The sequence below is a fragment of the Capricornis sumatraensis genome, chromosome 6, assembly GCF_032405125.1.
Source record: "Capricornis sumatraensis isolate serow.1 chromosome 6, serow.2, whole genome shotgun sequence".
Taxonomy (NCBI): Eukaryota; Metazoa; Chordata; class Mammalia; order Artiodactyla; family Bovidae; genus Capricornis; species Capricornis sumatraensis.
Genome location: NC_091074.1, coordinates 114,918,834 through 114,940,044, shown reverse-complemented (window position 1 = coordinate 114,940,044; position 21,211 = coordinate 114,918,834). Strand labels below are relative to the sequence as shown.

The following is a 21,211-nucleotide window of genomic DNA, read 5'->3' as shown; positions in this document are numbered from 1 at the left end:
CTCTCCAAGGGAGGACGCGATGCTGTCCACATACTTCGAAACCATCAATGACCTGCTCTCCTCCTTCGGGCCCGTCCGTGACTGCTCTCGGAACAATGGGGGCTGCACTCGCAACTTCAAGTGCGTGTCTGACCGTCAGGTGGACTCCTCGGGGTGTGTGGTAAGTGCCCTTGCGCATGAGCATGGTGCTGGCCCGGGTGCCAAGGCTGCTAGCGGGAGGCCTCTTCTGTGACAGGGCAGCTGGTCAAGGTCGTAGCTCCTACCTTTGTGGCCTTCAGTGTATCAGGCTGCTGTCCTTGGTTTCCTCATCTGGACGGTGGGATCCCAATCACATGTAACTCCTGTAAGTGTCGGAAGAATGAAATGAGCTGTTAGAGCTTTAGTGCCCACTATTCAGTAGGTCCTTGAGAGCCCCTGGCCTCTGGCTCACCGACACCCCAGCCCTGCCCCTGCCCCACCCCACAGGTACAAAAGCTGCTAAACCACTGCAAGCTCTTACTTGGATTAAGAGTCTGAGGGCATAGTCGGTGAACAGTGAGCATCTCTTAAGGAGTTCTGTTTATAAAACTCGGGAAAACACCTCTGGATAGGATCGTGTGTAAAGGCGCTCAGAATGGGAATGAGTTGCCGCCTTTGCCCTCCACAGTGTATTGATGCTGGGATTTAGCCTTCCAGTAAGTTCACAGTCCATTTGGGAGTGAGGCAGGGCCTGTCCTGTCTCTGTGCAGTCGGTGGGGAACATGTCATCTGTTCGGAAGAGAGGTAGCAGGTGAGATCTAAACGGTGAGGAAAGCTTCCTGGAGAAGGTGGTGTTGTAATTGGCTTCATATGATGAGTCAACGTACATTGGGAAGAGACCGGGGCTGGGGGAGGCAAAGCCGTGGAGGGGGATGGTGTCCTTGTTTGCACAGAGCTTTAGTATGAAACGTGCGGTAAAAGCGCAGAAGCTATGTGAGTGTCACGGTTGGTCCCAAACTGGATGATCCGTTTTATAGGAATGATCAAGGGTGCTTGTTTAAAATGCACATTCCAGGTACAATGTCCACGAGAAGGTGAAATGTTACACTAGAAGTTTTGATTCTACAGTGGGGGTTAGGTCCCCAGAGCCTGAATTTGTAACACTGTTAGACTGTGTATGTGTGAGAGGTGGGGGTGCCTTAGAAGCTCACTTGGGAAGCATCGTCCTACATGCTGAATGCCTTGGCCTGGCATTCACTGCCTTCCTGGCCTGGCCCCCCCTCCAATCTCTCCATCAGTTTACTTCCTTCTACACTAGAACCAAATGGAGCTGATTTGTTGTTGCTCCTGAATACACTTACCTGTTTAATGCCTCAGACGCATTGCTCATGCCGTTCTTTCCGCTTCAGTGACTTGCTCTCCTAACAATGTATCAAACAAGTGGACTTCTTTTGAGATCCATCTCCTTTAGGAAGCCTTTCCTCTCTCCCCAAAGGAGAAATAACCCTGCTATTGTGAGAACCGCTTCGGGTTTTGTGTGTGTTTATGGGTTATATCGGACTTCCCTGGTGGTTCAGATGGTAAAGTGTCGTCTACGATGCAGGAGACCTGGATTCCATCCCTGGGTCGGGGAGATCCGCTGGAGAAGGAAAAGGCAATCCACTCCAGTACTATTGCCTGGAAAATCCCATGGACAGAGGAGCCTGGTAGGCTACAGTCCATGGGGTCACAAAGAGTCGGACATGACTAAGGGACTTCACTTTCCTTTCCTATGGGTTATATCACCTATGATAATTTATAGTCCAGACTGGCTTTGTTCACTTTGAAAGTGAAAGTGAAAGTCGCTCAGTCGTGTCTGACTCTTTGCGACCCCATGGACTATACAGTCCATGGAATTCTCCAGGCCAGAATACTGGAGTGGGTAGCCTTTCCCTTCTCCAGAGGATCTTCCCAACCCAGGGATCGAACCCAGGTCTCCCGCATTGCAGGCTGATTCTTTACCATCTGAACTATCCCAATAAGCTGAGGTAGAATCCAGGGAATCTGTTGATTCAGCTTAGCACCCCAATAGTATCCATCTCAGAAGATAAGAAGAAAGAAAGAGGGCAGGAAGGGAGGAATGAGACCACGGATGAAAATTCCCTCTCTGAACTAGATTCTTTGAAAGAGACCAAGGGAATACACAGTCAGCTCTTAAGGCACCTACATAGCCTCTAGGGAGATAGATGAGGGCCAGGAAACCCATACAAAGAAGCTTCTAGAGGATGAGATAGTGCAATAAAACTATTGCAGACTCAAAGATCAAGAGGTCTTCAGAAGCCAATGGGCAATGGAGATTCTATTGATTAGAATTTTTAGAATTATAAGTGATAAAAACTCAATATAAACTACTTTAGGCAAACAGAGGCAATGTATTGACTCACATGGAAATCCAGTCAATAGGACTGAGGGGCTCAGACAGTGTGCCTGGGATCCCTCTCCTCTCAGCTCTACTCTTGGGACCACGCCACTCTGCGGCCAGCCACACCTTCTCTGCAGTGAGTTCTGCAGGACGCCAGCATCTCTTTCCTCCTGTTCTTGCTGTTTAGTCACTAGGTCATGTCCAACTCCTGAGACCCCATGGACCACAGCGTACCAGGCCTGCCTTAAGCCAGCTTGAGAGTTTGGTCAAGTTCCTGTCCATTGAGTGGATGATGCTGTCCAACCATCTCATCCGCTGCTCGGCTTTTCTCTTTTCACCTTCAGTCTTTCCCAGCATCATGGCCTTTTCCAGTGAATTGGATCTTCACATCCGGTGCCCAGAGGATTGGTGCTCAGGTTCAGCATCAGTCCTTCCAGTGAATACTCAGGGTTCATCTCCTTTAGGAGTGACTAGTTTGATCTCCTTGCAGTCCAAGAACCTTCTCCAGTACCACAATTTCTTTCCTAGTCCCTCCAACTAAGGTCACAGAATTCCATCTGATTGGATCAGCTTGTTTTTCATGCCCATCCCTGTACCAGTCACTGTGGCTGGAAGGGCTAGACTCAGCCCAGAACCTGGGATGTGCGTCAGAGGCGTCTGCATCTAAACTCTGTGGTAGTGAGCTGAGGGAAGGCATAGACTCTCAAGGAAAAGTAGGAAGCTAGCAACAGGAAGAGAGCGTGTGGATGCCGGGTGGGTGTGCACAAGCGGCTGTCCACATCAGAGTATTTGCAAACCAGCCCTCCATGCTGCATGTTGGAAGATTGAAGCCCGGTGAGAGAGAGAGGAGTGTTTGCCCAAGTCTTAGAGCAGATCACGAACTCCTTATTGAAATCAGATCATGAACTCCTTATTGCCAAATTCAGACTTAAATGAAGAAAGTAGGGAAAACCACTAGACTCTTCAGGTATGACCGAAATCAAATCCCTTACGATTATACAGTGGAAGTCAGAAATAGTTTGAAGGGACTAGATCTTATAGAAAGAATGCCTGAAAAACTATGGCATTGTTCTTGACAATGGCAAGGTTCATGACATTGTACAAGAGACAGGGATCAAGACCATCCCCCAAAAAAAGAAACGCAAAAAAGCAAAATGGCTGTCTGAGGAGGCCTTACAAATGGCTGTGAAAAGAAGAGAGGCAAAAAGCAAAGGAAGAAAGGAAAGATATACCCATTTGAATGCAGAGTTCCAAAGAATAGCAAGGAGAGATAAGAAAGGCTTCCTCAGCGATCAGTGCAAAGAAATAGAGGAAAACAACAGAATGGGAAAGATTAGAGATCTCTTCAAGAAAATTAGAGATACCAAGGGAACATTTTATGCAAAGATGGGCTCTACAAAGGACAGAAATGGTATGGACCTAACAGAAGCAGAAGATATTAAGAAGAAGTGGCAAGAATACATGGAAGAACTGTATAGAAAAGATCTTCACAACCCAGATAATCACTATGGTGTGATCACTCACTAGAGCCAGACAGCCTGGAATGTGGAGTCAAGTGGGCCTTAGAAAGCATCACTACGAGCAAAGCTAGTGGAGGTGATGGAATTCCAGTTGAGCTGTTTCAAATCCTGAAAGATGATGCTGTGAAAGTGCTGCACTCAATATGCCAGCAAATTTGGAAAACTCAGCAGTGGCCACAGGACTGGAAAAGGTCAGTTTTCATTCCAATCCCAAAGAAAGGCCATGCCAAAGAATGCTCAAACTACCGCACAATTGCACTCATCTCACACGCTAGTAAAGTAATGCTCAAAATTCTCCAAGCCAGCCTTTAACAATGCATGAACCGTGAACTTTCTAAAACCAGATGTTCAAGCTGGTTTGAGAAAAGGCAGAGGAACCAGAGATCAAATTGCCAGCATCCGCTGGATCATGGAAAAAGCAAGAGAGTTCCAGAAAAACATCTATTTCTGCTTTATTGACTATGCCAAAGCCTTTGACTGTGTGGATCACAATAAAATATGGAAAATTCTGAAAGATGTGGAAATACCAGACCATCTGACCAGCCTCTTGAGAAATCTGTATGCAGGTCAAGAAGCAACAGTTAGAACTGGACATGGAACAACAGACTGTTTCCAAATAGGAAAAGGAGTACGTCAAGGCTGTATATTGTCACCCTGCTTATTTAACTTACATGCAGAGTACATCATGCAAAATGCTTGGCTGGATGAAGCACAAACTGGAATCAAGATTGCCAGGAGAAATATCAATAACCTCAGATATACAGATGACACCACCCTTATGGCAGAAAGTGAAGAGGAACTAAAGAGCCTCTTGATGAAAGTGAAACAGGAGAGCGAAAAAGTTGGCTTAATGCTTAACATTCAGAAAATGAAGATCATGGCATCCGGTCCCACCACTTCATGGGAAATAGATGGGGAAACATGGAAACAGTTGCTGACTTTATTTTTTGCGTGTGTGGGGTGGGGGGGACTCCAAAATCACTGCAGATGGTGACTGCAGCCATGAAATTAAAAGATGCTTACTCCTTGGAAGGAAAGTTATGACCAACCTAGATAGCATATTTAAAAGCAGAGACATTACTTTGCCAACAATGGTCCATCTAGTCAAGGCTATAGTTTTTTCAGTAGTCATGTATGGATGTGAGAGTTGAACTATAAAAAAAAGCTGAGTGCAGAAGAATTGATGCTTTTGAACTATGGTGTTGAAGAAGACTCTTGAGAGTCCCTTGGACTGCAAGGAAATCCAACCAATCCATCCTAAAGGATATTATGAGTCCTGGGTGTTCATTGGAAGGACTGATGTTGAAGCTGAAACTGCAATCCTTTGACCACCTGATGTGAAGAACTGAATCATTTGAAAAGACCCTGATGCTGGGAAAGATTAAAGGCAGGAGGAGAAGGGGACGACCGAGGATGAGATGGCTGGATGGCATCATCGACTCAATGGACATGGGTTTGGGTAGACTCCGGGAGTTACTAATGGACAGGGAGGCCTGGCGTGCTGCAGTTCATGGTGTCACAGAGAATCAGACTCGACTGAGGAAGTGAACTAGAGCTGGTCAGTGGATAAAAAAATTAAAAAACATGTTCTAAATGATCCATGTTGTCTCCAAAACATGAGTCTGATCTCTCTGAAAGGATTAAGCTGTCTCTCCTTTTTTCATCAATTCTCTTTCCTGAAATAATTAAGCTCCTTCTTGAGGATCGATGTCCCTAAGGAATGAAACCTCATAAATGCAGAGATCTCTGTGTGTGTCTGTGTGTATCTGTATCTGCAGGCAGGAACTATCTCTTTTCCCCTCTCATTAATGCAAACTGGACAAGTAAGAGGAGACTGAGAAAGAACATCCATTCCCTGGAGCTTAAGAGAAATTTCAACAGTCTGATGAGGTTGTCAGTGACCTTCCTCTATAGATTAAGGATCTAAGGTTAAAGCTGCAACTTCAGAGCTCAACGGATGGAAGGCAAGCTCTTCTTCATGACTTCAGAACAGACAGGGAAATACCCACTGGTACACCGAAATTAAAAATCTCTCATTTCTCTGTAGACGCTCCATAATGCTGGGAAAGGTAAATTTTTATTGTAGCCCATCTTCTAAGAAACTTATTCTGGCAAAAACAAATAATATCTTATATTTTTAGAACACTGTAGTGTTCTCAAGGCATGTCTACATCCGATGACTCATTCATCTTCACAACAGACCTCACGGGCCTGTTGCTCACGTGCGAGAAGCAGAGTGACATTCCAAGGTTTTACCACAAGGTGGCAGGATGGAGACCCCAAAACTGGGTTGCTTCCCTGTGGCTGAGAAGAGATGGAGAGACCTTGGACCTTGGAGAGAAGACTGGCCTGGGTGAAGTGGGTTAAGCCCTGACTTGGTCAGTTTCAAGTTTTAGAATCTGTGATTAGCTTTCAGTTGTTAAGTTTTTCAAAAGGAACAATAGCTCTTGAACTCGTAGGTTTTCTGAAAAATCAAAGAATGTAACTGGAAATGATCTGAGATTTACAGAGTACCATTTCTGTGTGAGATGAGGAGGCCACTATTACTGATGTATTAAGAGTCTTCTCCAGCACCACAGTTCAAAAGCATCACTTCTTTGGTGCTCAGCCTTCTTTCTGGTCTAACTCTCACATCCGTACATGACTACTGGAAAAACCATAGCTTTGAGAATACAGACCACAGGAGCACTGTGTCTTTAATTTTCTATAATGGTCCTACAACTGGATTTTATTTATTTGCTGGTCTGCCCAATGGCAGCGGAAACTTCGTTCTAGGCAGTTTAGATGTTCTGTGTCTCACTTCTGAACATCTCAGTTCAAGGCGGCTGATGCACTTCCAAGGCATGGCCGTGAAGGGATGCTTGATGCTGGACTAACTCCATTCTAGTCCCCGCTGTCTCATCTGGCCCTTCTCCATCACTCTCCTTCCTTTCTGACCTACAGCAGGACTTCCCTGTTCCACCCAGTTTATAGGTGTATGGCCCATCCTGGTATCTGCTGGCATGTTCTCTCCATCTCCGCCACTCAGCATTTGAGGTCAGTTGGTGCCAAGCATCGGAGACATTCCACTGCCTACTGAGGGTGTGAGGGACGTCCAGTAGCTCTTCTGCCCACCCCCCACCCCCCCCCCCCCCCCCCGCGGACCTCAGAGTCTGAAGCTGGCTGAAGATACCTTGATCCAGACAGACCATGAAGGCCTTTGTAGATGGCAGATTTTATGCCAGGAAGAACATGCAACCGTATTTACCATCCACCAGACACTGGCACATGAGACACAGGCGCCTTTGCCTTTATGCCTCTCAGACCCACCTGACTTTCTACAGCCCACATCCTCTCCAGCCTCTCGTGTCATTAGCCTGGCGAGAGCAAAGCACAGGGTCCCTTTTGCAAGATCCTCCTGTTTAATACCCAACATTCCCCTCTTTGTTGTTGTTCAATTGCTAAGTCATATCCTGTTCTTTGTGACCCCATGGATTGCGGCACACCAGGCTTCCTTGTCCTTCACTATCTTCCAGAGTTTGCTCAAATTCATGTCCACCGGGTTGATGATTCCATCCAACCACCTCATCCTCTTTTGCCCCCCTTTTCCTCCTGCCTTCAATCTTTCCCATGGGTCTTTTTCAATGAGTCGACTCTTTGCATCAGGTGACCCAAGTATTGGAGCTTCAGCTTCAGCATCAGTTCTTCCCATGAACATTCATGATTGATTTCCTTTAGGGTTGACTGGTTTGATCTCCTTGCAGTCCAAGGGACTCTCAAGAGTCTTCTCTAGCACCAAAAGCATCAAATTTTTGGCACTCAGTCTAATTTATAGTTCAACTCTCACATCCCTACACTGCTTGAACAACCATAGCTTTGACTATACGCATCTTTGCCAGCAAAGTGATGTCTTTACTTTTTTAATATGCTGTCTACATTCCTCTCTTCTCCCACCTCAAATAGTCTTTATGGCTAGAAGGGAGGCCACTTCTCTAAGAGATTATAGATTCTTCTGCTTATTTTATTTATATATTCTAGTTAGACCTTAATTTCTGAAGTACATATTAGAAAAATAATGCTTTCTCTTGCTTGGCATTCTGGTTCTGCTGTGCTCATCTTCTTCTGGGATAATGTAGTCCTTAGGTGTGCAGCTGCCAAATTGGGAAGGGTCATAGGATGTTGGGGGGCTTCCCTTATAGCTCGGTAAGTAAAGATTCCACCTGCAATGCAGGAGACCCCGGTTCAATTCCAGGGTCAGGAAGATTCACTAGAGAAGGGATAGGCTACCCACTCCAATATTCTTCGGCTTCCCTTGTGGCTCAGCTGGTAAAGAATCAGCCTGCAATGCAAGAGACCCTGGTTTGATCCCTGGGTTGGGAAGATCCCCTGGAGAAGGGAAAGGCTACCCACTCCAGTATTCTGGCCTGGAGAATTCCATGGACTGTATAGTCCATAGGGTCACGAAGAGTTGGACACGACCGAGCCACTTTCACTTTCATAGGATGTGTCGAAGGCAGAAGGATGCCTGCTTTCTACTACCCAGATCCTGTGAATATGTTATCTTATATGACAGAGGAGAATTGCATTCACTTATGAGATTAGTTGCTAATTAGCTAAATTTTGAAGAGAGGGACTGACTATTTGGGGTTATTAGGACAAGCCCAATATAATCAGTGTCCTTAAATGTGGAAGAAGAAGGCAGCAGAGAGATGGAGGGAGCATTACCGGCTTTGAAGATGTAGGAAGAGACTTGTTGCTGGTATTCAGTCGCTAAGTCATGTCCGACTCTATGGTGCCCTGGACCGCAGCATGCCAGGTTCCCCTGTCCTTCATTGTCTCCCAGAGTTTGCTCGGATGCATGTCCCTTGAGGTGGAGGAAGGGGTTAGAAGTTAAGGAAAGTCTCTGAAGTTGGATGAGGCAAGGAAGTGGACTCCCCCTCACCTGCCACCTAATCTAGAAAAGGAATGTAGCCTTGTTGAGACCTTGAATTTAACCCAGTGACCTTTTTTTTTTTTTTTGTACTTCTGGCCTATAGAACTGCAATTTATTATCTATAAATCTGTGTTTTATAAACTGCCAAGTCATGGTAATTATACCATCAATAGAACACTAATGCAGATGAATAATAATATGGGAAGGGAGGCTAATCCCAGAGATGATATATAAAAAATTATCCTGTTATTTTGAGTTTCAGTTATTTCCAAGGAGGTCTTCACCTCTTGACCAGGGATGGAGAAAGTAGCAATGAAAAAATGAAGCATCAGAAGAGGGAGGGAGGGAATACTGTGTTCTTCTTCAGTGTGCTAAAGAGTGGGGAGAAAAATGTTATCTATTAGAAGTGGGCTAAATGTGACAAACAGAATGATGTCAGCAAGACGCAGTTTGAAAAGTAAGCTATGGTTCCATTTATTCTGTGTGGCAGCATAAACATTGTAAAATTTTAATCAAGATAGAGGGCAAAACCAGAGAAACTGTAAGCACTTAATCATGATATCCTGTGGAGGACGTTCCCACCATCTCTGAATAGCTGCTGCCCCCTGAAGCATTTCACGCCTGCTCTTCCCTTGTGTTATCCTCGTTTTCTCAGCTCCAGAAGGGAACTTTTATTGGAGTCAACCCCAGACAAAATGTATCCTCCTCAGCCCCTTTATAAATGTCAGCCTATAGCTCATCTTCATTGTTACAATTTTCTGCTATTGTGTAACAATCTTAATGTGCAGCAATTTGGATGGAGCTAGAGTTTGTCATACTGAGTGAAGTAGGTCAGACAAAGAAAGACAAATATCATATGGTATCATTTATATATGGGATATTAAAAAAATGATACAAATGAACTTATTTACAAAATAGAAACAGACTCAGACTTAGAAAACAAACTTTTGGTTATCAAAGGGAAAAGGTATGTGGGAAGGCTAAATTAGGAGTTTGGGCTTAATGTATACACACAACTATATATATAAAAAGATAACAAAGATCTACTGTATAGCACAGGGATCTCTACTCAGACATATATGTATATATATATCCCAGATGGCATAGTAAAGCAAAGTTAAATATATGTGTATATATACACTCTCTCTCTCTCTCTCTCTATATATATATATAGGTATACTCACTTTGCTATACATATAACTTTGTTGTACACCTGAAAATAACACATTATAAGTAAACTATAATATAAAATAAAACTTTTTGAAAAGAAAGTTTTATTGAATAATGGTTATTTTGAATATATAGTTCATTTTTAATGTATGGCTTTAAGAAAATCATATTTGATTGTTGGAGCATGTTAGCAATTTGAAACATTAGTTACAATAAAAAGAAAGAATGAGTTCAAAAACAGCCACCACAACTCTGGCTTGAAATAACCAGTTTGCTTTGCTCCAGTGTTGCGGCTCAGGAAGGGGAAGCACTCGGCTGGGTGATTCTCTCTGACCTAGAGCAGGTGGCTGGAATCTGGGGCTGGAGAATGAGCGCCCAGAGGCCCTCTTCACCTCCCTGGTGCTGGGGCTGATTCATCCTGGTTCTGTTAGACCTCAGCTGGGTCTTTCTCCAGAGTGCTTGCCCATGGTGTCTCTATTTGGCTTAGACTTCTCAGGCCACAGAGGCTGGATTTGCAAAGTTTGTTGTTATTGTTGTTCAGTTGCTAAGTCATGTCTGACTCTCTGTAACCCAATAGGCTGCAGCACACCAGGCATCTCTGTCCTTCACTATCTCCCAGAAGTCGCTCAGACTCATGTCCATTGAGTCGGTGATGCTATCTGACCATCTCACCCTCTGCTGCCTCCTCCTCCTTTTGCCTTCAGTCTTTCCCAGCATCAGGGTCTTTCCCAGTGAGTTGGCTCTTTGCATCAGGTAGCCAAAAGGTTGGAGCTTCAGCATCCATCTTTCCAATGAATATTCAAGGTTGGTTTTCTTTAGGATTGACTGGTTTGATCTCCTTGCAGTCCAAGGGACTCTCAAGAGTCTTCTCCAGCACCCCAGGTTGCAAAGAAAACACCTTAAGATAAGTGCTCCGAGAGCTTATGCAGAAGCTGTGGGTCTTCTTAACACCTAACCTTAGAAGTCCCAGAACATCATTTCTACCACAATCTATTGGTCAAACAGGTCATTGATTTCAGCCCAGATTCAAGAGGCGGGAACTGGACTGCACTTGTTCATGAGATGAGTAGCCAAGAACGTGTGGCCTTCTTCAGCCTACCCATTTTCCTGACCAGGAATGGGCACCCTGGAGATCTTGCAACCAAGCCAGAGCCGCTCCCCGCATACAGACAGAAAAAGAAAGGCCTAGAAAGGTGTGGGAATCCCTCAAGCTCATGTAGGGAAGCAGTGATAAGAATCAAGATTTGATCACAGACCTCTTCTATGTAATTGTAGGTTCCTACAGTCGAAGTCTTTTAGCGTCATCTTTGCCACAGTAACAATCCAAATATTGACTTTAGCGACACTGTATCGAGTACTGTGAACGTCACAGAGAATACAGGAAGAAGAGCCCCCCTTGTTTCATAATCTAGTTCAGAAGACAAGATGGGTTTCAGCAGTGTGACCTTCAACAGGGCATTTTGTATCTCTACACAAGAATATCCACGGCGGGGGTGCTGCTGAAATGAGTCCCAGGGAGAAGGGAGGCCAACTGGGAGAGAACTAACACTCACTGAGCACCTACTGTGTTCCATCTCACTGTGCCATCTCACACCTACTGTGTGAGTACGCTCATGGCAGTTAAATGCTTATAACCACCCCGAGATGGGTATGATTATATCATTTTACAAACGAGAAAAGCTAGTACATAAGAGCAGCCATCCTCACAGTGACTGTGTGCCAGACGTGATTCTAAGTGCTTTGCTTATTTTAACCAATTTAATTCTCACAGTCATCCCATGAGCTCGGTTTTATGAGTATCTCCACTTTACACATGAGAAAAATGAAACCGTCTAGCAGGGAAGAGGAGTGTGTAGAAAAGCACAGAGAAGGGTAAGTGGGGAGAGGCCATGCTAGATGTTTTCACAGAGATTGAGGACTGAAAGGGCGGCAGGGGTTTGCATATTTGCCAGACCCTGTGGAGTGATGGCATCTTTTGAAGAGGTGAGTCTAATGTCAGGAACTGCCTCTGAATTCCAGACCCATCTCAGTCTGTCCCACCTCCCTGCAAATCACAGGCTACATCCCCACCTCCTCGTCTCCTTTTTTTTTTTTTTTTCCACTTTGACCTAAAAAGCCATCTGGCCTCCCAGATATTTGGAAGGACGAGAGGACCCCTGATTGTCCTGAGATGCCGAGAAGCAACAACAGCAACCAAAAATGCTGCCTTTTAAAAAGCCAAGATGGGTAAAGATGCACATTTTCATGTATTATAGGTCGGGCCCCTCTTTGGCACAACTCAGCTGCTGCTGCTAAGTCGCTTCAGTCGTGTCCGACTCTGTGTGACCCCATAGATGGCAGGCCACCAGGCTTCTCCGTCTCTGGGATTCTCCAGGCAAGAACACTGGAGTGGGGTGCCATTTCCTTCTCCAATGCATGCATGCTAAGTCGCTTCAGTTGTGTCCGACTCTGTGCGACCCTATGGACAGTAGCCCACCAGGCTCCTCTGTCCACTGGATTCTCCAGGCAAGAATACTGGAGTGGGTTGCCAGTGGAAACTGGTATGTGATTCAGTTAGGGAGGGAGAGGCTGCTTCTCTCCATTCCTGGTACCTTCCTCTTCCAGTGACTTAACTGGACTGTCATTAAAGGAAACGATAAACTCAAGAAGAGGGAGGAGGACAAGTGAGGGGGATCAGAAGAGTGAGAAATCACTTGGAGCACAGCCCAGGCCCTGCTGACCGGGAGGCCAAGCCCTGAGTACCTCCTGGCCTCCTGGCTTCCTGGATGGGTGGAGCAGGGCTGAGCCTCCGGTGGGGTCTGGGGCCTGGGAAGTGGGTCTTCACTCCCAGAAATGGACTCTGCATCCCTACAGGTCAGCCACAGGGGGTGTGATGGATTCATGGTACCAGCAGGATAGGTTTTCTCTTTCATTTATCTATTTTTTTTTTTTTTTACTAAATTATAGTTGGTTTACAATATTACGTTAGTTGCAGGTATACAACATGATGGTTCAGATATGCACATATGTGTGTGTGTGTGTGTGTGTGTGTGTGCGTGTGTGTGTGTGTATGCGGTGAAGTATCCACCTCCAAGGTGGGAGACCTGGGTTCGATACCTGGCTTGGTAAGATCCCCTGGAGAAGGGAAAGGCTACCCAATTCTAGTATCCTGGCCTAGAGAACTCCAAGAGTCTGACTTTCACTTCACTTCACTTCATATGGATATATAGACACCACAGAAGCCTGTATACTTATATATTTAAATATGTGTGTGCTCAGTCACTCAGGCATGTCTAACTCTTCTGCAACCCCATAAACTGTAACCCACCAGGCTCCTCTGTCTGTGGGATTCCCCAGGCAAGAGTACTAGAGTGGGTTACCATTTCTTTCTCCAGGGCATCTTCCCAGCCCAAGGACGGAACCTGTGTCTCCTGCGTCTGCTCTATTGGCAGGCTGATTCTCTACCACTGCGCCACCTAGGAGGCCTGTGTTCAAATTATTTTCCATTATAGATTATTATAAGATATTGAATACAGTTCCTTGCTACACATATTATTTTAGTTAAAATTTCTTATGAAGCTGAGTTATCTGGTTATTAACACTCAACCTTTGCTCTGTGATGTTGGTACAGCGATTGTTCCCACTACTTAGGGATGAAGAAGTTATGTCTTTTCCCAAGCAGGATAGTTTTGCCAAAATCCAAATTAGGAAAAATGATGCCTTACTAAAAATCTTCATAAATATACATGTTTATGTAGAGTAAAAAAAAGAGGCAAAGCATCTTTTTGGAGACTCTTTCAGAGATGCTTTGTCTGGGAAATAGGATTTAAAGGGTGAAAGTTTAGTCGCTCAGTCGTGTCCAACTCTTTACGACCCCATGGACTGTGGCCTACCAGGCTCCTCCATCCATGGGATTTTCCAGGCAAGAGTACTGGAATGGGTTGCCATTTCCTTCTCCAGAAGATGTTTCCTGACCCAGGGATCGAACCTGGGTCTCCCATATTGTAGGCAGACACTCTGCTGTCCGAGCCACCAGGGAAATCCATAAAAGGGTGCAGCATCTCTTACATGATATCCTCATCAAAGCGCTTTCAAACAGGTCCACAGACAGAGATTTTTCTACATGCACCACCATCAGTAATACTAAGACTTATAACATTGATAAAGAAACCAGTGCTGTCAATAATAGCGTCCCTGATGGAGATACATGTAGAGAATATGTGCACGCTGATTATGGGCCAGCTCCTGGGATGAGTGGTTAAAATGCATCATCATGGTGAATCCTCCCAGCTACCTGATGTGCTGAGCACGGTTACTACGCTCATCTTGTCTGGTGGGTGTGTATGGCTGTGAGAGGGCTGAGTGATGCTTTCAAGTTGTGATACTGAAGAAGACTCTTGAGAGTCCCTTGGACCGCAGGGAAATTGGGCTGATCAATCCTAAGGAAATCAACCCTGAATATCCATTGGAAGGACTGATAATGAAGCTGAAACTCCAATACTTTGGCCACCTGATGTGAAGAGCCAACTCATTGGAGGGGACTTTAATGCTGGGAGAGACTGAAAGCAAAAAAGAAGAGGGCAATGGGATGAGAGGACTAGATATCATCACCAATACAATGGACATGAGTTTGAGTGGATTCCCAGATGGTGGAGGATCGGGGAGCCTGGAGTACTGAGGAGAGGCGGACACGATTTAACAACTAAACAGCAATAACAACTTTCCCATGAGAGAAGGGATTCTGAAAGCACGGGAAATGCGACTAAGTCCAACCGTCCAGGCGAAAGCAGAGCAGAAGCTCAACCCAGGTCTATCTGAATCCAAAGCCACCTCTTAGGTCATCAGATGGCAGTTTCCGGAGGCTGAGGAGAGTTCTGGATGTGACTGGTGATAGAAGCAACATCTGATGCTGTAAAGAGCAATATTGCATAGAAACCTGGAATGCCAGGTCCATGAATCAAGGCAAAATGGAAGTGGTCAAACAAGAGATGGCAAGGGTGAACGTCGACATTCTAGGAATCAGCGAACTAAAATGGACTGGAATGGGTGAATTTAACTCAGATGACCATTATATCTACTACTGTGGGCAGGAATCCCTCAGAAGAAATGGAGTAGCCATCATGGTCAACAAAACAGTCCAAAATGCAGTACTTGGATGCAATCTCAAAAACGACAGAATGATCTCTGTTTGTCTCCAAGGCAAACCATTCAATATTACAGTTATTCAAGTCTGTGCCCCAACCAGTAACACAGAAACACTGAACGGTTTTATGAAGACCTACAAGACCTTTTAGAACTAACACCCAAAAAAGATGTCCTTTTCATTATAGGGGACTGGAATGCAAAAGTAGGAAGTCAAGAAACACCTGGAGTAACAGGCAAATTTGGCCTTGGAATGTGGAATGAAGCAGGGAAAGACTAATAGAGTTTTGCCAAGAAAATGCACTGGTCATAGCAAACACCCTCTTCCAACAACACAAGAGAAGACTCTACACATGGACATCACCAGATGGTCAACACCGAAATCAGATTGATTATATTCCCTGCAGCCAAAGATGGAGAAGCTCTATACAGTCAACAAAAACAAGACCAGGAGCTGACTGTGGCTCGGATCATGAACTCCTTATTACCAAATTCAGACTTAAACTGAAGAAAGTAGGGAAAACCGCTATACCATTCAGGTATGACCTAAATCAAATCCCTTATGATTATACAGTGGAAGTGAGAAATAGATTTAAGGGCCTAGATCTGATAGATAGAGTGCCTGGTGAACTATGGAATGAGGTTCATGACATTATACAGGAGACAGGGATCAAGACCATCCCCAAGAAAAAGAAAAGCAAAAAAGCAAAATGGCTGTCTGGGGAGGCCTTACAAATAGCTGTGAAAAGAAGAGAGGTGAAAAGCAAAGGGGAAAAGGAAAGATATAAGCATCTGAATTCAGAGTTCCAAAGAATAGCAAGGAGAGATAAGAAAGCCTTCTTCAGGGATCAATGCAAAGAAATAGAGGAAAACAACAGAATGGGAAAGACTAGAGATCTCTTCAAGAAAATTAGAGATACCAAGAGAACATTTCATGCAAAGATGGGCTCAATAAAGGACAGAAATGGTATGGACCTAACAGAAGCAGAAGATATTAAGAAGTGGCAAGAATACACAGAAGAACTGTACAAAAAAGATCTTCACCACCCAGATAATTATGATGGTGTGATCACTAATCTAGAGCCAGACATCTTGGAATGTGAAGTCAAGTGGACCTTAGAAAGCATCACCACGAACAAAGCTAGTGGAGGTGATGGAATTCCAGTTGAGCTGTTTCAAATCCTGAAAGATGATGCTGTGATAGTGCCACACTCAATATGCCAGCAAACTTGGAAAACCCAGCAGTGGCCACAGGACTGGAAAAGGTCAGTTTTCATTTCAATTCCAAAGAAAGGCCATGCCAAAGAATGCTCAAATTACCACACAATTGCACTCATCTCACATGCTAGTAAAGAAATGCTCAAAATTCTCCAAGCCAGGCTTCAGCAATACATGAACGGTGAACTCCCTGATGTTCAAGCTGGTTTGAGAAAAGGCAGAGGAACCAGAGATCAAATTGGAACATCCGTTGGGTTATGGAAAAAGCAAGAGAGTTCCAGAAAAACATTTATTTGTGCTTTATTGACTATGCCAAAGCCTTTGACTGTGTGGATCACAATAAACTGTGGACAATTCTGAAAGAGATGGGAATACCAGACCACCTGACCTGCCTCTTGAGAAATCTGTATGCAGGTCAGGAAGCAACAGTTAGAACTGGACATGGAACAACAAATTGGTTCCAAATAGGAAAAGGAGTACATCAAGGCTGTATATTGTCACCCTGCTTATTTAACTTATATGCAGAGTACATCATGAGAAACGCTGGACTGGAAGAAACACAAGCTGGAATCAAGATTGCCGGGAGAAATATCAATAACCTCAGATATGCAGATGACACCACCCTTATGGCAGAAAGTGAAGAGGAACTAAAAAGCCTCTTGATGAAAGTAGAAGAGGAGAGTGAAAAAGTTGGCTTAAAGCTCAACATTCAGAAAATGAAGATTATGGCATCTGGTCCCATCACTTCATGGGAAATAGATGGGGAAACAGTAGAAACAGTGTCAGACTTTATTTTTTGGGCTCCAAAATCACTGCAGATGGTAACTGCAGCCATGAAATTAAAAGACGCTTACTCCTTGGAAGAAAAGTTATGACCAACCTAGACAGCATATTAAAAAGTAGAGACGTTACTTTGCCAACTAAGGTCCGTCTAGTCAAGGCTATGGTTTTCCCAGTGGTCGTGTATGGATGTGAGAGTTGGACTGTGAAGAAGGCTGAGCACCGAAGAATTGATGCTTTTGAACTGTGGTGTTGGGAGAAGACTCTTGAGGGTCCCTTGGACTGCAAGGAGATCCAACTAGTCCATTCTGAAGGAGATCAACCCTGGGATTTCTTTGGAAGGAATGATGCTCAAGCTGAAGCTCCAGTACTTTGGCCACCTCATGCGAAGAGCTGACTCATTGGAAAAGACTCTGATGCTGGGAGGGATTGGGGGCAGGAGGAGAAGGGGACGACCGAGGATGAGATGGCTGGATGGCATCTTGGACTCGATGGACGTGAGTCTGAGTGAACTCCGGGAGATGGTGATGGACAGGGAGGCCTGGCGTGCTGCGATTCATGGTGTTGCAAAGAGTTGGACACAACTGAGCGACTGAACTGAACTGAACTGAACTGAGGAGAGTTCCCCAGGGATCAAGCAAGTGTCCCCATGTCAGGGGGCATACCAGCAGGGGGGCACTTCCTTCTCCTCATCCGCCTTCAGTGCCTCAAGTTCTCTTCCTCATCTGTATCGGGGGGGTCTGGAGGAAGAGAAAGGGAATGAGTATTGGAAGGCAGGGGGTGAGGGGTGGGGGTCAGAGAAGGAGATTTCCAGAGAGGACAATTGGAACTGTGCCTCTTGGCTCAAGGACTGCACACCAGGCTCAAACTTTGGTGGGGGTGGGGGGTGAAAGGAGGGGCATCCTCTCAGCTGTGAGCTGTGCTTCTGCGTCTTCCTTTTGTGAATTTCAGCTGAAGCTCCCCACCATTCTCTTAATAGGTATGGGGGTGAATAGGATGCAGGAGGGGGTCTTCAAGATTATAATGTGTGGCATTCTCATAAAGCCTGTGCACCCTTTTTATGACATTAAACATTTTATTTCTCCCATGGCATTTGAAGCCATCTCTGTTTTTTCCCCTTATTTTATTTGTTTGGGATCTAGATTTGCTAGGTCTGATGGTATTTCTGGTAAGCTGGTTTTATTGTGTAGAAGTCATTATCTGTTAAAGTCAGGGGACAGCCCTTGCCCTTCCGAAGGGATGGGTTTTACCCTTTGCTTCCTGGAAGGATGGTGTTGGGGGAAAGGAGCTCTAAACTGGAGACAGGGAATAGCAGCTGAAATTCTGATTCTGCCACCTGTTAAGTTCAAGTGTGGAATAAAGCCTTTCAGGGCAGATGCTGGTCATCTGTGTGGACTTCATGCCGGAACCAGAGAGGGAGTTTGGGACCAGCCTGGAGAGGGGCCAGAATTGCTAAAGGCCTTTTCAGTTCCTGAGATCTCAAGATATATGTTCCCAGAGGGCAGTGATTCTAAGGTTGGAAGGTTCTGAGGGCGGGGAAGGGCAGTGTGGAGTGGAGGGCAGGGCTTAACTCACTGGCTGATGGGGAAAACAAATATACAGGGAAGCGGCTCTTCATCCCTTTCCTTCCCGTTTGCAAGTGTCTCTGGACACATGGTTGGCATTTCAATTTCATGAACACGAACACCTTTTCACCTTAGGAAGAGACCACATGAGAGAAAGCATTTATTTCCTCCTACAGTGGCCTCTTCCTTCAGGAGGTCACAGTTTCTGGCATCAGAAAAACTCACTGTCATTCACTAGCCAGCCGACCTTGGGACAGATTACTTAAGGCCTCGGAGTCTTGGATTCCTGTTGAGTAAAATGGGGCTAATAATAGCTGGCAAAGCGGGTATTAGGACTGACTGAGATAATGCATACACAGTGGGCCAGCTCCAGGCCCTATGCAGGGAGGAAGCGTCGTTGCTATTATTATTATTATTATCTGATATTTCGTGAAGAGATGACGAGGATGGTGGTAGTGGTAATGATGAGAGCTCCAGGTACCTGAGTGTTCGCTGTGTTCTGCAGCCTCTGACGTGGTCTCTTTATTGTCCCTTTTACATGTAGGTAGAAAAACTGAGGCAGGGAGAACTTAAATAATTCACTCACATCCACAGAGCTCTGAAATTCTAGAGCAGAGGATTTTGAATAAGCATCTCCCATCCAGAACCCTCATCCTTAACCAGGGCGAATTCTTCATAAACATCATTTGTAGCAGTTGCCTGATTTCTATGAAAGGAAATGTTGCATCACGTTCCTTTGTCTTATTGTTGGATATTTTGAGTGTTCCCCCTTTATTACAAACAACATACTCTGAGCATTTTTGGGTAGATGGTTCCTTCTGTGTTTCATTTCTTCAGAACACATTTTCCAAAGTCGGTAGTAGAGTGAAAGTCGCTCAGTCATGTCCTACTCTTTATGACCCCATGGACTATAGAGTCCATGAAACTCTCTAGGCCAGGATACTGGAGTGAGTAGCCTTTCCCTTCTCCAGGGGATCTTCCCAACCCAGGGACTGAACCCAGGTCTCACCACTGCAGGCGGATCCTCTACCGGCTGAGCCACAGGGAAGCTCAAAGTCTGTAGGGACAGTTTCAGATTGCATTCTTGCTCCATGATTTGGGTGAAGGGTTGGGATGGATTAAAATGAAAAGGAGCAACTGTCTCTGGTTTTCTAAACCCGCCCCCAACTCAAGGGTGTTGGATCCAAAGCGTCCTTGAAGAAGGGAGCGATAGAATAAAAGTAATACTTGAGCGGGTAGAGCCTGCGCACAAGTACGTGCAGAAAAGAGGCTCAAAGCAGAGGAGCGGTGCAGAGACAGGTGGGTAAGTGGCAGTGGGGCTGTCGTCTCGTGGAGACATGAGGGAGTCAGCCAGCGGCTGCAGACTCCTCAGTGGCCGTGCCGAGTGCTTGTGAGGAAGGGATCCACAGCTGTGGGAATGCTGAGAATCGGACAGTTTTTTCCTTAGCTCTGAAATGGAAACCTGGAATAATTGTGTTTGTCTTAATCATAGTAGGCAAAGTTTTGCATTTAAAAGGCATTTTTCCCCATCCAGTCTTCAATCTTGTACTTTTTTTTCAACTTTCTTGTAAGTAGCTCATGCTCATTATAAAATAAAATAAAACCAAACATTGCTGAAATGTACAAAAGAAAAAAAGTGGTCCTCTTCATCACTTACTTTAGAGATAACTGTGCCACACTTTGGGCTATATATATATATCTTCATATACATTTTCTTCCTCTGCATATGCAAATATAAATAAGAATTTATATATGCAAGCTTTAAATTGGAAGCATAAGAAGGATACAGTTGTGCCTTTTGAGGGTAACTTCCTATGTTTGGGGCTTCCCTAGTGGCTTAGATGGTAGAGAATCTGCCTGCAATACAGGAGACCCAGGTTCAATCCCTGGGTTGCGACAACCCCCTGGAGAAGGGAATGGCAATCTGCTCCAGTCTTCTTGCCTGGAGAATCCCATGGACAGAAGATCCTGACGGGCTACGGTCCATGGGGTCACAAAGAGTCAGACATGACTGAGTGACTAACACTTCCTAGGTCAGAGCTACGTGTCTTTACATATGCTTTTCAAAGAGCATTTCCTTGTTTTTCTTTTTTAATTGGCTCCCTAACTTGATCTTAACCATATGTAAGCCCTTTCCCTTATGTCAAAAATTAAGATGAACAAGTTGAGGCCGAAAAGTGGAAGAGCTACGCCTGGCTTGAACCCAGGCATCCTAAATCCTAGTCCAGGGCTCTCTCTTCCACACGTGTAGTGTCTTCTTTTATTTTCTATCATCGTTCTTTAAAACTTTATCTATTTGGCTCTTCCAGGTGTTAGTTGCATCCAGCATGCAGGCTCTTGGTTGTGGCATTTGGGACCTAGCTCCCTGGGGGATTAAACCCAGTTTTCTGACCAGGAATTGAACTGAGGTCCCCTGCATTGGGAGTCTTAACCACTGAACCTCCAAGGAAGTCCCGTTTTATCATCATTCTTTTATCTTTTATCATGAATCTTGGGATAAATATATGAGAAATGGTATCATCTTTATCATTGCTAATTTGGAAAGCTTTCTTTTTTTATTGTGTTC

At 44.9% G+C, this 21,211-nt stretch overlaps 1 protein-coding gene across 3 annotated transcripts in view; it reads left to right on the top strand.

The window, feature by feature from the left end:
- ASTN2 (astrotactin 2) overlaps positions 1-21,211 on the top strand; it is a 1,028,625-nt gene that overhangs the window by 612,911 nt on the left and 394,503 nt on the right. For all 3 annotated transcript variants that reach the window (XM_068974208.1, XM_068974207.1, XM_068974206.1), the window contains one exon: positions 10-160. In XM_068974208.1, coding sequence (XP_068830309.1) covers positions 10-160 — 151 coding nt within the window. The remainder of the gene's footprint in view (positions 1-9; positions 161-21,211) is intronic.